This window comes from Zootoca vivipara, chromosome 11 (assembly GCF_965207765.1).
Source record: "Zootoca vivipara chromosome 11, rZooViv2.hap1.1, whole genome shotgun sequence".
Lineage (NCBI taxonomy): Eukaryota > Metazoa > Chordata > Lepidosauria > Squamata > Lacertidae > Zootoca > Zootoca vivipara.
In genome coordinates, this window is record NC_142594.1 from 25,966,661 (window position 1) to 25,983,060 (window position 16,400).

General features: G+C 42.2%; 1 protein-coding gene across 5 annotated transcripts in view; it reads right to left on the minus strand.

Annotated features, from left to right (window-relative positions):
• The window catches only part of HDAC9 (histone deacetylase 9), a 450,375-nt gene that overhangs the window by 224,037 nt on the left and 209,938 nt on the right, over positions 1–16,400 (minus strand). For 3 of the 5 annotated variants that reach the window (XM_088653965.1, XM_035130280.3, XM_088653966.1), the window contains 3 exons: positions 4,564–4,805; positions 2,689–2,836; positions 1,341–1,467 (listed from right to left, as the gene is read on the minus strand). In XM_088653965.1, coding sequence (XP_088510091.1) covers positions 1,341–1,467; positions 2,689–2,836; positions 4,564–4,805 — 517 coding nt within the window. The remainder of the gene's footprint in view (positions 1–1,340; positions 1,468–2,688; positions 2,837–4,563; positions 4,806–16,400) is intronic. The other 2 variants (XM_088653967.1, XM_035130275.3) reach the window with 1 other exon arrangement.

A 16,400-nucleotide genomic window follows, 5' to 3' on the forward strand; every position in this document is an offset into this window, starting at 1 on the left:
AAATGAAGGGTGGTATAAAAATTTATATATTTTTTTAAAAAAATAAAGTATTTGAATTCTAGGGACAAAACAAATTCTTACCAAGAAAAAGAAAGTCCGGGTCCCCTATTTGGTGTGAAATATCTGCTTATGAGAAACCTCTTTTTGACAACTGAGCATCAAAAAAATAATAATACTTACTGACATTCTCTATGTACCTAACCTCATGCCCTACTTAGTAAAAATGTCGGCTCCCTCGGCCTGAAGTGAGATGAGTTGCCTTTGACAAGGCTTAACCATCCAGGGTTTTTACCTTTACTTACTTAGCATTCCACCAATCTAACTCAAACTTTTCTTTATATGAAAAAGGTAGTGAAGACATTTTAGAGTCAAGGAGCAGCCTAATTTATTCTGGTCTTCAGTCAAAGATTAATCAAGAAACTCATTTATAGTTGAAATGAGAACCGTTCCCCCCCCCCCAAAAAAATTCTATTCCATTTATCCTATTAAGGTGTAGAATAAAACACCCGTTTTCATTTTTCTCAAGAATCTGCAGAAGAATATAAATCTGAATGCCTTGCTTGGCATTTTGAACAACAACAAAAATCATCTGACTATTGTAATGAACTATTCAGAAAAATGGCATAAGCTAAAAGCAAATTCAAAGCCTCAAGATTGCCCAAGGATATCTGAGCAAAAATAGTGAATCTCAGTCCTGTTGATGGGAACAAGTGGTAGATTGTGTAATTTGATCCTGAATGTGGTCATTTTGGTTAAACACAGCTGTTTACATTGGTTACAAAACTAAAGAGTGTTGGCATATGTGAAATTCAATAGGGAAATATGTCTCCCTATTGCTTTTATCAAGCCCTATTCGGTACTAATGATATTTCCACAAATTAAATACTTCTAATAAGCTTAAGGGGGGGCAGGCCTTTAGGCTGTCACTATTTTGTGGGAAGTATTCAATCGCATACCAGATATTTAGTTTTTGTGCAATCCAACTGGATTGTTGCCCTAGCCCAACAAATCCACTTAAACAGACTTTTTGTGGTAGGGAATGTGATGGGAATATACTTTGAAAAGTGTACCGTAGGAAGAATGAACAATTGACGGGGAAGATGTGTAACACCTTGCAAGCAAATCAGGATGAATGTTAAGTAAACAAGGTAGATCTATCTGTTAGGTTTTTATAAGTAAAGTCAATATCCAGAAGAGGTACATTAGCCCTTAGGATGCAAAGATGATGATATGCAACATCTTTCTCAGTTTGCTATCATTTTGGAATGTGGAACTTTTAATACTTGCGTTTCCACTTTATTGGATGGGGAGGGTTTAAGATAGCAGAAGGCTAAACATACGTGTACCAGAGCTTGGGGTGCCGGCTAACGGAATGATTCTTCCCATTGGCTGGAGAGTCTTTCGTTGCAGATTTACTCAATAGAAACTCTTGAAGTTTCTGCTTCACTTCTGTACTGGCCACTGCTCCTAAAAGAAATATTTTTTTTCCATGTTTGTAATTGTATAGAGTGTCCAGAATTCATTTAAAAAAACAACAACAGATGCACAAGCAACAGTTTTGCTAGAAAAAAATGTGAATATGAGTGACAGACAATAGTTGTATCAAATAATGCCTTTCCCCTGATTTCCTTTCTTTAGAGAAGATGTCAAATACTGCAGTCATTAGAGAAAAATGAGAGCCTGGGTACTTAAAAAAATATTATGGATAGGTTTTGAAAGCACAGTATAAACTCTGAAATGTGTGTCATTGTGATTGCTGAAGTAATACAGGTCTCTGAGACCTTGTTTCAAAACTTTGAACATGGCATTATGCTACTGCTAAATTTATATAATTTCCCATATAAGCTAAAAGCATATTTAAAGGAGGTCACAACATTCTCTATTTTGCTAAATATTAGTACACACTTTATTATCAATGAGAAATTCCAGGGGGATAATGAATACATTTGGTGTTTATAAATTGTTACCCCATGAATATTTTTGAAGCACTGAAACAGCTTAGTTTTCACGGCCATTCCATTTGTGAGGGGAATTATATGTATCTGCCTCCCCCTAGTGAGTATCACATTCCAGTAATGCCATTTCTTTTTTAAAAACTTGCCTAGAAGCCACAGTAATAGAAGACTGTCAACGTGCCCTGTCTATCTATCTACATCTATCTACATTTCCATACAAATATTAGCAATGCAATTAATATGGATGATTTTGGATTTTAATGGAACACACAATGCGGGCAGTTCCAGACCTTTGCTATTTTTGGGTGGGATTCAATCAAATTGTGGCAAATTTAGGTTGCACATTTATACTTGTTTGATAGGTCCTGCACAACAAACCCACGAGGGATTGGACTTTTAGAATTAAGAAACACGATGGGAAAATGCACTGGGAATGATGGAATAACACTTGCTTTAGCACAACATCCTCTAGCCTCCCCACAAACAAATCAGAACGAATGCTCATTAAATAGCCAGCATTGTCTAATCTCCTTGCAAACAAATCAGGATAAATGCTCAATAAACAAATCACTTGGAAGTGCCCTGGACCTGAATGGAATTATATTGCCAGACCATATTTTTATATATGCAGTCATTTACTGAGGGGGCAGTGGTGGCGGAGGAGGCAGTAGTGAGCAAGCCAACAGAAGTTAGATAGCGTTTTTCAACCGGACCTTGGCTGAACAGATCTTACTTTCGCGGCTTCTTTCTTTGCTTCTGATTGGAGGAAGCTGCTCCCTGTGGTGCCTTTCCAGTTCCTGTTCTTGCCTTTGTTGCTCCAGTTTCTGCTCTTTCTCAATGAGTTCTTGCTGTTGCTTGATGGCTAAGAGTTCCTGTTGTAACTTGCAAAGAAGACATAGTCATAAGAAAGTATAGTCTTAAGGCTGGAGGTGGACATGCCAAGCCGCCACCCCGCTTGCAGTCCGTGGTCCTATAGCAAACAAAATCACTTGTGCATTAGTCCCTTTGAAAGCTACATGAATTACTTTCTCCGGGACTAACTTGTCCCACCGATTTCAACTGAATTCAGTACCTGTGCTGACTCAGCAGCACTCAGCCAATTTCAACAGGACTTACTCCCAAGTAAATCAAGAATATACTTGATGGCAGTATATATCATTGTTAAGCAAGCACTCATAAATGTGGTGGTGGTTCCTGATGACCCGGGTGGAAGGTGTTGGTGGTGAGCAGATTATTTATTCTTGCTGTACCAACTCTCAGGCTGGTGCAGTAGAGGGTCTTCACTGGGTCCCTTGCTAGGAAATGGTCTGACGTTGGATCCAGTGGATCTGCCACCAGTCCTGCTCTGCTGCAATCCCACCATATCCCATTTCAAGCCCATATGACAACTACTATTAATGGGAGATACTGCCAGCAGTAGTGTGTGCCCCACCATGCCTTCGGTGGGCTCAGCAGGAGCTTCCACAGCTGCAGAGTCCACCAGACTGCAGTGGAGGCATCTCTGCTGAATCTTAACATCTGCCAGCAGCACAGATCATGGGGACAAGATTGCTGCACCCCTTTAGCTGGATCAGGGCCAAAAGAAAAGTAATTTCCTTCTTTGCCTTCAGATGTCTTTTGCTCTTCCAGTCCAGCATTCTGATTTTTCTATTTTCAAGAAAAGTGCCATAAAATGTGACATAGCTCAATAATTATTGTTTTCTTAGTGTTTTAATCTCCATATAACCAGATTTTTTCTTTTGTAAGCACATTTTTGGTGCTATTTTTGCACATTTGCCATTGTGACCAAAGGCTCTGGTTGCTCTTCTCACACACCAAGCAAAAAGCAATTATTTCATGCCCACCTAATCACAGCTCTGAAGCACCGTGAGCTACAGATGGAGGCTATAAGCATGAGAGGCAAAAGCCCATCTTGGACTTTCTTGCATTGCTTAAGCAAAAGCCCCCATTTAATTTTTCATTCTCTTCAGCAGAGCTAACTTTAAAAGGTCACATTAACTGTTTCCATTTTAACAGGCGCAGAGTCAGTCCAAAACTAACAAGCATTTTACAAAGAGACTCTCCAAAGCTAACACAATTATGAGCTAAACACAACTGGATGCCTTTGGTGACTCTTCTGAAGATCTCACCTTTATTTTTTGGAGTTGTGCCTTTTACAAATCTGGCCGAATTTCTGGTTGAAGATAGTACAGTGCAAAATATGGCCATGTGTCTTAAAGAAGGTCTTCTGTGTCTGAATCAATCTGTGACCCCATACATAAGCAAAGAGAAGGAAACAATGCATTTCTAAAGCAGATTGATACGGCTCTCAATGTGTTCACTAATTGGCCGGAACATTTTCAGAACATTCCAATTTGGAATACTATGCATTTCTGCAAAATACGTGAATTTCAGATGGCTCCCTCTGTTGTGCAGCCCTGCAAACGTTTTTATGAACACATTTGGAGTAATATCCACACGCTAACAAATGTGTACTTTCACCACATACGCTGCTCATATAGCTGAAGCTTCATTCTGCTGCATGGCACCCCAAGAGACAACGCCCTCAAGTCTTTGAACATTTAGCTTGTTATGGCACAATCTGGGAAGAGGAGAAACATGTTGCTACCTTTATGTGTTCCTGGATCTGAGCTTGGTGCTGTCGCGTCAGGTTCTCGTGCTGCTTTTGAAATTCTGCTATAAGGAGCTGTTTCTGAATTTGTTGCTGCTGCTGGATCAGGAGGAGTTCCTGCTGAAGCTGCTTTTCACGTATCATTGGGTCCACCATGGGAACCATCATCCTGAGATCTGTCCGCAGGTCTAATGGCGTGATAGGTTCTAATCCCACAGGAACTTCTGACTTCACATCCACTGATATACAAGGATATACAAGGGGGGGGAGGTGGGAACAGAAAGGGTAGGGGGGAGGGAGGGGAAAGATCAGATAGGAGTTTTTATAAAATCATGATATTTGCCATTCACCAGCTATCGTCAGTCATACAGCCTGTTGAATGTCACCTTTTGGCAGCAATAGAAACAGGAAGCAGCATTTATTTTCATGGCCAGCTTGGAGAGGGCAAGGAATGACTCACTGAGGGTTTGTGAGCATCCTTTGTGAGCACTAACAACGCATGCTCACAAATCACCAATGGTTTCCAGAAGAATATAGGTTGCTATTTAACACAGGAAGCTACTTATACCAAGCTGACCTTTAGTCTACCTGGCTCAATATTGTCCATTCTGACAGTGATTCTGCAGAGTTCCAAGCAGGGGTCTTTCTCTGCCATGCCTGGCGATGAGAGGGATAGCATGCACCTTCGGCATGCACTGGACTACTGAGCCACAGATCCTTCCTGCGATGGTTGCTGCAAGGTGAACAGACAAGTGCTCAGCCACCCCAAGCAGCGACACATGCAGAGATGCAACAGGAATGACTCCTCTTCTGGAGTCCTCCTACTACATTTCCAAATGTGGAATGATTGAATGATTGATGATAGCAATTGCAGAGATAGGGAAGAATTACCAGTCCTAGCCAGAGGCTGACTGGAAAAAGGTAAGGCCAGAAAAGTAAAAAAGTGTGCATGCACACGAAAGTTCAGCAATGACAAACTTAGTTGGTATCTAAGGTGCTACTGGAAGGATTTTTAAAATTTTGTTTCGACGTACAGAATAAATTTATAGTAATAATAATTTTATTATTTGTCCCAGCCCATCTGATTGGGTTCCCCCAGCCAGCCTGGGTGGCTCCTTCTCGGTGGCTAGGGACCTCTGTGGGCTTCTGGGTGCCTTTCATTATTTCGCAGCCCAGTGCTTTGCTCATGCTTTGCACATGAAACATCCCAGGTTCAAGCCCAGGGAGGGCCGAAACTGCTCCTATCAGTGTTGACAAGACTCATCAATGGCCTGAGTCCAGATAAGGCAGCTTCCTATGTTGATATGAGGTGTTCTCTCTGTTTGGGATTGCTGCTGTAATACTCCTCGGCACCTCTGGAAGCAACAATGAGAAGAGAAATGAGGAAACATTTACAAGGCATAAACCCATGCTTGTCAGGATTAATTCATTTCTGGATTTCAGAATTTGGTGCTATATTTCCAGTGGCAGAGAAGGGATTTCTTGTCAGAATGGGAATTTCAGCATGGCTTCCAAGACTAAATGAAATTTGAAATATTTGCCTTTCATTCCCACCCACCCAACTTTTGGCATTCCCGCCGAACTTCTTCCTGCAGGTTTTCCTACAGTCCAGACTATGCCCACAAAATTGAAAGAAGAAGGGAACAGGAAATTGAAGACTCTTTGTCAGTATCACCTTTTGTTTCTAGAAGGCAATGGGAACCATGGCTTTGGGAAGCAGGGTATTTAGTGGTGGGGTATGTGTGGATGCTCCCATCTTTAAGCGTGGTTGACAGCAGGGTCCTCTCATAGTGCTATGGTGTGGGAACTGGGAGCTCTGGCAACCATTATAAAACCAGTGGGAAAGCCAACGTATGGGTTATTTTGAGGCAGCCCTTAAGAGTCCCCTAAAATGCCATTTAATTCAACAGCACCAGAGTCACAGAACATAACAAATGCCCGTTGTTTTACAGACTGCAGTTCCGGAATCCCCCAAAGTTTCTGACATTTTCTCCTGGCAGCTGGAAAACATATGAATTCATACCACATATCTACTCTTTAGAATTTTATGCATTGTTCTTCTTCTCTTGTGAGCAGAATAAGGCCCATGGTGCACAGTAGATCCAGTAGAGGGCAGAAGCAGCCAACTATACCAGACAGTGTTTTAAAAAACAAAACTATGAGTTAGTCTCTTTGCCCAGATCCGTATATCAGAAGTATGTGCATGTGGGCACTGGAAGAATATCCCATCCCTTTAAATCAACACCCCCTTTCTTTGTTTCACTCACTTTTCTTTCACTGCCACAGTTCAATACAAGGAAAACGGAGGACTATAAAAACATAATATTAGTGTTCTGGCTCTTCAAAAAGAAACGTGCAGCATAAAAATGCAAGGCTCTTTTTAAAAAATAAAAATAAAAATGCTTGCATACATATTTTTAGGCCCTTAAACCACTTGGGAATGCTCTAGCCTAAGGGAAGAACATATGGATGATAGAAGATGCTGAGTCTCTCTTACATTTTTCTATCAAACATAATGGGTTTTCTCTCTTTTTCAACTTTCAGAAACAGCTATCGTGAAGCTCAAGGCACAGTTTATGTACCAAGCATTTTTAAACCTGCCAGAAGGATATTGCCCAACTCCTGGCTTTTGTTCTGAGGCAAAATTGCAAAAAAAAAAAGGAGGAAAGAAATCACCCTTAAGTTACAAAAACTCCCCTTGATTATAAATAATTGTCCCAGACCAAGAGAAAAGCGGACAGCGAGATCCCAGCCCTTTCATCCAATTTATTCTGCAGCAACCCACATTCCATTTGTCTAGACTAAATATAGCAGCGTTTATACAAGAAATCAATAGTGCTTGGAGAGCGAGCGGAGCAAAGGCATGAATATTTCATCAAACTCACAGAGAAATGGCAATCAGCAAACTGACAGCTCAGTGGAAGCTGACTCCTCAGGCCCTCCAGATAAGTCTTTGTTATTTGGTAGTGGCTCATCCCCTTCAAGCCACCGCCTTATCACAGCCGCTTGTCTATTTTTAGCATTAATTGCATTGTAGGTGACAAAGGCTTATCATGTTTAAAGTGGAGAGATGGATTTTCTTCTATCCATTGTGCCACATAATAAGCCTCACTGGGGACAATAAAAGATGCCAGAGCCGAGCAAAAACCCTGCTCCCCAGGACTGCCTGCAGTCTGCGCAGGTTGAAACGTTCCCAATATTGACGACAGAAAAAAAAATATTCAAGCCCAAAATAGAACACAGACACACACCTGTGAGCGTGGGGGACAAATCCTGCCACAAAGGCAGGCCACATATGTTCATGGAGCTACAATGGATCTCTTTAAAAACAAAACAAAACTGTCACATGATGACTGCAAGGTGTAGTAGAATTTATTTGGCCTTGTTCCTTCTTTTTCTAGAACCAATGTTCTATAGCAGGCACCCCCCAGATGTTTTGGCCTACAATTCCCATGATCCCTAGCTAACAGGACCAGTGGTCGGGGAAGATGGGAATTGTAGTCCAAAACATCTGGAGGGCCGAAGTTTGGGGGTGCCTGTTCTATAGGCTTGTTTCTAACACCACAAGTCCCAAACAGCCAACCCCCTTGGTGTCTACCTGCTTAGGAACATAGGAAACTGCCTTATACGGAGTCAGATGATTGGTCCATCTAGCTCAGTATTGTCTCCAGTGATTGGCAGCTGCTCTCCAGGGTTTCAGACAGGGATCTCTCCCGGCTCTACTTGGAGATGGCGGGAATTGAACATGCAAGGAAGATGCTCTACCACTGACCTATGGTGGTAAGCAAGTGCCCGTATTTTGGGCAGAAAATCCATTACAGGGCGGATAAAGAAAACACCAGAAAGGTGAGCTGGCTAGGCATAGAAATATCATACAGGGCAGCTTTGTGTATGGAGAGGTAGGGAGGGTCAGGAATGAGATCCTCACTTTTACAACCGTCTCTGGGGCACATTGTCAAAAGGTTCCTGCAGAATTTTAGAAAGGGTTGACTTCAATTGTCCTCTGCTGCTTCAGAGGTCTACGGATGTATCCTTCTGTGCAGATTTGTCAGTGTAGGACAGATACATATGGTTCCCTCTATAATCTAACTATATGCTGCGTAAAGAAATACTTCCTTTTGTTTATCCGAAATCAACCATCACTGGATGACCCCTGGTTCTAGTATAATAAGATTAGGAGTGTACTTTCTCCACACCTAGCATCATTTTGTACCCTTTTATCTCTTCTCCCTTTCTACAAACTAAAATGCTCCAGATGTTATAACATTTCCTCACAGGGGAGTTGTTCCAGCCTCCTGATAATTTTGACTGAACTCTGTCTTTGTCCCCCTTTTTGAGGGGTGGCAACCAGAACTGGACATAATGTTCCAAGTACAGTCACACCATAGATTTGCATAGCAGTTTCACTTCTATTCCTTTTCCTAACGATCCCAGATGTGGAACTTTCAGGTTAATATATAAGGAAATAATACTGAGTGTTTGCCAGGGGTGCCAATTTGCATAAAATAGTGTGTGTGTGTGAAGATAAGACCTGCCTTGCACAATCAATCACATGACACAGTGCACACACACCATTTGAATGGCAATGCCCATCAACTTTAGGGGCCCCCAGATCCCTCAAATATTTTATTGGGGGGCTGAAGACCTCTCAACCCATAGGAGTTGGCTCCTATGCTGTTTTCACAGGACAATGTTGGCTGATTCTTCACTTTTTTCTGAACCTTGTGGAGGGGGCTTCGAGGGAGCTGTGAGGAGATGCCCCCAGGTGGAGGGCAGGACTAAAAGCATATCTCCAAGGACACCACATTATTCCCTGTCCACTATTATTATTACTACTGTATTATGCTTTCTTTCAAATGCATGCATGCCAAAAAATGAGAATTAAAACGACTGTAAACAGTTATCAGAATTTTGATATGCAAAGCTCTTCCCTTCCTCCTTCCAATAGCCTGAAAGACAACACCACACTAGTAAACCATTGCTGAGATGCATTGAAACTGTAGCTGTTGAAGTTAAAGAGAGCTGGCGGGCAAGCAGTGTGAAAACTAATGGCTTTATTTCACTGATTCTCTAAGATCCGTCTTGCTCTTTGGAAATATGCAAACAAACCCAAGCATAATCATGAACGGCCCCCTAATTCCAAACATGTGACAAGTTCCTAATTGTTGCATTACGGAGTTCCATCGCTTAGCGAGCACTTAGGAAAGGAGGCTTTATCTGCCTGCTGCCTTAGAGGTTCAAGCCAGCCTCCTGCTATTTGCCAGCAGGGAACCTGGGGGGCATGATGAAACAAATTAAGTAACTCATGACAAACCGCAAAAATATGTCAACAGGAGAATACCTGAAATATATCTCCGCTTCTCAGTGTGTGTGTGTGTTTGTGTGTGTGTGTGTGTGTGTGTGATATATATATATATATATATATATATATATATATATATATATGCAGAGCCTTTAAAGCTTCCCTGCATGCAGCTTCCTGCCAAGTAATCAAGCAACCCTCATTTTTCAAAAAAGGGCTCTTTTTTCCCTTACAAGGAATCTGAGCATCTTTCATACAGCCAACTTCTGCTAAGGGTGAGATAAAAATAGTCCAGAAATAAATGTGGGTTTTAACCTTTGAATTTACTCGAGTGCTTTAAAGACTAGATTGCCATGATTATGCCAGCGAGCTGGCAAGCAAAATCGTGTATGCTAAGATGCCTCCGGGTGGGGATATATATATATATATATATATATATATATATATATATATATATATATAGTATATCAAGCCATCTTAGTGCCACATCCTGAGTTGCTTGGTGATGCCAGTACAGCACCACATGCTATGGCAATGCGCTGCCAAAGCAGTCCTTGTTCCCAAGCCTACACAATTATTTGCTGGCAACGCAGTTAAGAAGATTCAGTAAGGACGTCTCCGTATGGTCTTGCGGATACATTTCCCAGGTAGTGGTCCTCCTTGTTAAGGTGGAGAAGTGGCCGAGTTTCCACAATGCACATAATGAAAAAGGTTGTGAGGAGCCAGCTCCATATGGAGGCCTCTGCTCACGGATGCCAGAATAGTACAGCTCTCCCTTCTCCGAGGCACATTGATTCAGCTTATGTGCACGTGAGCATCTTGAAGTACCCGCTTTCCCACATGTCATTATATACACAGCAGATGAGACGCTGCACCCCTCCATGTAGAAGCAGATAGGTTTTCCCTGCGTTGAAATATTGATAGTTTGCCAAATGCAAATTAAAATAATTTGCTGTAAGCATTTTTTTTAAAAAAAAAAACCACTAACAAGAAAACTTCTGAATGCACAAGATAAGTATGGGCAAAGTTCTACTTTTAGGGAAGGGCTGTGGCTCTTCCTTGCATCCAGAAGGCTCCACGTTCAGTCCCTGTAATCTCCAGGCAGGGCTGGGGGAAGGCTGCTGCCTTAAACCCTGGAGAGCTGATGGCAGTCCATGTAAACAATACTGAGATAGATGGACCAATGCCCTGACTCCGCATAAGGCAGCTTCCTGTGTTCCTAATGTTCCATATTCACAGTAAAAAAGTCCTTTTGAAAGAACCATGCATCACTAGCTGCAACCTTGTTTTAAAATATAGAATAATGTACACTACAAGTAAGCGAGAGATTTTTCTAATCCCCTGAGAAGCTACCCCCCCCAAGGGTGGGGAGCACTCTGGAGCAGGTGCCGAGGGGACACACCTGGAAGGGGAAAGAAGCAACTCCCTTATGGATGTGTTTTTCACTCCTCCATTGTGGAGGCTGCAGCAACTTGTGATCTTTTCATTTGGGGGGTTATTTCAGAAGCACATTCAATCTTGTGCCTACTTTTAAAAAAGGCAACCTGTAGGGACTTTTCCATCACAAAAAAAATCAGGTAATGTAGCAAATTGTACATAGGAAGTGGCTTTGTACTGAGGCGGCATATGAACCGTGCATTTCAAGCATGCACATGAACACCCCTGATAATCCTGGGAACTCTAGTTTACCACTCACACAGCTACAATGCCCAGCATCCTTAAGAAACTACAGTTCCCAGGCTTCTTTGGGGAGTGTGCACAGCCTCAGTCAGAACATAGGCCAATCTAGCTCCCTTTTGCTTAAACTGACTAGCAGCTGCTCTCCAGGAGTCCAGGCAGGAATATTGCCATTCCCTACATGAAGATGCCAGGGACGAGACTTGGGACTTCCTGGAAGCAAACAGTGCGCTCTGCACTTCTTGCAATGCGGCCATGCTAGTTTAACACAGTCTGTTCTGTTTACAACTAAGTCAGTATGTATTGATGATAAAACTGCCACAATGAGAATCAATCTTCAGGGTGGGGGGGGGGGTCAACTTGGGGTTGAAGTATGAAAGCAATTAACAGTTTGAATAGCTCTGAAAAGCTTTCAGCTCCTTGAGTACATCACAACAATCATCTGGAGCAACCATCATTTGTTTTAGAGCAGTTCAACTGACATTAATAGGGGATACTCAGTGAATGAATTGCGAAGTATAGCTGAGCCAAAGTTCCCACCCACCACATTTTACAAATCTCTTTGGAATTTGCCAAAGTCCACAGATTTTCAACCATGTACCCACAGAGAACAGATTTGTTATTTTCTTTGTCAGTTTGATTCCAGGAAGCGTGTCACATAGCCACATCATTGCAAGCCGAACATGGCATGCCATTTTGTTTACAGAACCCATCATGAACACCAGTGTGGTGCCTTGGCAGTCCCCATCTTGCCAAGCAGGAAGGAGTGTAGCCGAGAGAACCAATCCAACATTCATTCGCAGTTATGAGAGTGTCGTAGTTCAGTGGACATTTGCTTTGCACGCATAAAGTCCCCAGTTCAATCCCAGGCATCTCCAGGTAGGGCTGGGAACATCCTCTGTCTGTAACCCTGGAGAGCCGCTATCAGTGTGGATAATACACCACTAGATAGACCAATGATCTGGTTTGGTATAAGGTAACTTTCTAAGTTTCAGTTCATTCCTGATTCTAAGGGCTCCCTATATTTTTTTTCTCACTTGCGCTTCACAAGGAGATGCTTTGGTAGTGCAAGCTATGGATTTCGCTACTGCCTGTGAAATACTGGACTGCTGCCAGATCAAGTAAGGAACCTCTTCCTGATCCATGGTGGGCTTGGGGACGTGTGTGTTTGCAACTACAATCCAGATTGCTTTCAAGTATCAAATGACAGCTCAGTCTACTTCCAATCTCTGTCATTTGTGCATGTGTTATGTGAATTATGGCTTTGGGGAATGATCAGAGGGCAGGCATGCAAGCACAAGAAGAGCCTGCTGGATCAAGCCAATGTTCAATAAATTGGAGTTCTAATTGTAGATACACCGAAAAGAAGGTTTTTTTACACCAAGAACTCTGGCCATAAATTTCAATGTTAGAATAAATCCTACTCGCAAGTTACGGCCAAATAAGGTATGTATTCTGGTAAGACTAACAGTCTTGAACAGAACATATGGATACAAACAAGAAATGAGCTTCAAGTTCACTAGAGTATATGTACAGTGGTGCCTCGTAAGACGAATTTAATTTGTTCTGTGAGTCAATTCGTTTTGCGAAAAATTCATCTAGCGAATCCCATAGGAATGCATTGATTTTTTTGATTTTTTTTTTGCCCATAGGAACGCATTAATTGAATTTCAATGCATGCCTATGGGAAACTGCGATTCGCTAGAAAAAAATATCACAAAACGAATTCGTCTTGCGAGGCAACCTCCACTCGCAAAACCCATTCGTCTAGCGAAAAATTTGTCTAGCAGGGCATTCGCCTAGCGAGGCACCACTGTAGTTGATCAAGCCAATGGCCTATCTTGTCCAGCATCCTTTTCTCACAGTGGCCTACTAGATGCCCATGGGAAGCCTGACATGGACACAACAGCAGTACTCTGTCCATCTGTGATTCCCAGCAACTGGCATTCAGAGGAGGTGGAAGATTGTCATTGTGGCTGGTAGCCATTGATAGCCTTGCCCTTCGTGATTTATCTTTGTATATTTTAATCAAAAGACAAATTACACAGATCCCCCACTAGATGAAGAACTTTGGAATAAACATAATTCTGAATGTGTGACAACCTTCCAAAAGGTCATTTAACTGACTAATCGGAAGCACAGACTGCTAGTTTTATTATGCACAGCATTTTTGGACCCATCTGAGAAATAGAAAACATCACAAAGAAAAGGGCCTTGTATCAGTGGAAAAGAAATTAGTTCTTAGCAAATTAGCAAAACTAATGTTCTATTTCGGATATATTTCAATGAATTGTTCCATAATTATTATACATAAATGATTACACAGTATACATAATTATACATAAAACAACCCAACCAACAATAATTACCAGATTACAATAATTATACGAAGGATTTAAATAATTTAAAATGCCATTTGTGATATTTTCCTGGAAATGTATATTCCAGTATTCAACAAATGTTCACCCTGTGTCCGTAGTATGTGTCAGGGAGATGTTGTGGCTACTCCTGAGTAAAGACGCTCCAGTCCATTGTGTCTTTGAAGGTTTTATTGTGCATACTATTTACAGTGCAGAGGTAGCAGAAAACATGACCTCCTAGTCACTCTCAGAACCCAGCAATGGCACCCGTCGGCTTTGGGGCCAGCAAAATAACCTGGGCACCCCAAAACGCCGCCCCTTCACCCTGTGTTTGGGCACACGCCTCAATTTGGGTGCCGGAAGGAGCAGTGCCCCTTCTCCCCCTGGCCGGCTGGGGCAGTGCCTGGGCTCCGACGTATCTTTGAGCCGTCCCTCCTCCACTTGTTGGTCAGAGTGGTGCAGGGGCTCAGATGCCTTGCTGAGCCCTCCCTCCACCGTCTGTTCCCCAGAGCGTTGCCAGGGCTCTGATGCCTCGCTGAGCCTTCTCTCCTCCATTCCGCTTCCCCCTGACCCGCTGCTAGCGCTGTTGCTGAGCGAAGTGCTGGTCAGGATGGTGGGGGGAGGCTCCCTGTAGGAAGTCCCCCTGACAGTATGTATTGGTGAAAACAGCATACAAAACTGCATTATATAAAGTGGGAATATATGCAAAAATATCCTGCCTGTTTTACCATCTCATTTGATCTTTTGGCCCTGGGGAAGGTGGCAACAGGGGGGAGAATCAGGCTCTGAGAATCAGCTAGGAGACCTGGAAGCTGCTATGGGGACCTCCAGTCTCTGGGTCAGAAATCTGATTCAATTTACATTTAAATGTGAACTTACCAGATTCACATTTTCCAAAACAATATTAAATTTAAACACATCTTTCCAACCCTTTCAAGTTTGAACTCCTCTGGGATCTGAAAAACAGTCCTTCAGCAAAGAAATGCATACAAAAATGCATATGCAATGGTAAAGTGTGCATGTTGTTGTTGTTTAGTCATTTAGTCATGTCCGACTCTTCGTGACCCCATGCACCATAGCACACCAGGCACTCCTGTCTTCCACTGCCTCCCGCACTTTGGTCAAACTCATATTGGTAGCTTTGTGAACACTATCCAACCCTTTCATCCTCTGTCGTCCCCTTCTCCTAGTGCCCTCCATCTTTCCCAACATCAGTATCTTTTCCAGGGAGTCTTCTCTTCTCATGAGGTGGCCAAAGTATTGGAGCCTCAGCTTCAGGATCTGTCCTCCCAGTGAGCACTCAGAGCTGATTTCCTCAAGAATGGATAGGTTTGATCTTCTAGCAGTCCATGGGACTCTCAAGAGTCTCCTCCAGCACCATAATTCAAAAGCATCCATTCTTCGGCGATCAGCCTTCTTTATGGTCCAGCTCTCACTTCCATACATCACTACTGGGAAAACCATAGCTTTAACTATACGGACCTTTGTAGGCAAGGTGATGTCTCTGCTTTTTAAGATGCTGTCTAGGTTTGTCATTGCTTTTCTCCCAAGAAGCAGGCGTCTTTTAATTTCGTGACTGCTGTCACCATCTGCAGTGATCAAGGAGTCCAAGAAAGTAAAATCTCTCACTGCCTCCATTTCTTCCCCTTCTATTTGCCAGGAGGTGATGGGACCAGTGGCCATGATCTTGGTTTCTTTGATGTTGGTTTTTTTTTTTAAGTGTGCATATAAATAGATAAATCGGTGAAAGTAACATACAAAATGCATCGTATGAGGCAAACTGCTTTGCAATGATATGCTTGTAGAAGGAGAAATTGTGGTGCTTAAGTGAGAAACTGAATCATTGCAAGAATATATTTGCCTTTAATGACCTTTGCTATCACTAGGCTCCAGCGTCTTTATAATGTACAGAAAGATTTTCTGGCGTGCTTTTACTTATTGCACATGTCACGAACCATTTCTTGCAGGACTGATACTTCTGTGGTGACACCAGGGAAGCATTGCAGAACTAATAAAACAGAATGATATGAAGGCAGTCCAGTGTAAATCCAACACAAATGAACTATTATTTATCAATGACATGTAGCAGAATATATCCACAAGAAAACCACTGTAAAATATTAGTAACTACATTAGCACCAGTGGCCACCAAAGGTAGCAACAACCTAGTTTTTCATTTTCTTGCCTTGGGTAAAGATATTCGTTTTCTTCCTTAACTCTTCAATTAATAGATTTTCAATTTATCTAATGTAAATGTCATGCCTGCTCTTTGTAACCCAGTGTGATGTAGTGGTTTGAGCATTTGTCTAAGTTCAGAGAGACCCAGGCTCAAATCTTCACTCAGCCATAAAGCTTGGAACAGTCACCATCTCTCAACATGACATACCTCTCATAGGGCTTTTGTGAGAACATTATGAACCAGTGAGCACCATGTATTAACTGTAAAAAGGATTTGCAGGGGGTTTGGTGCACAGACAGCTCTATTTCAGCCTGTT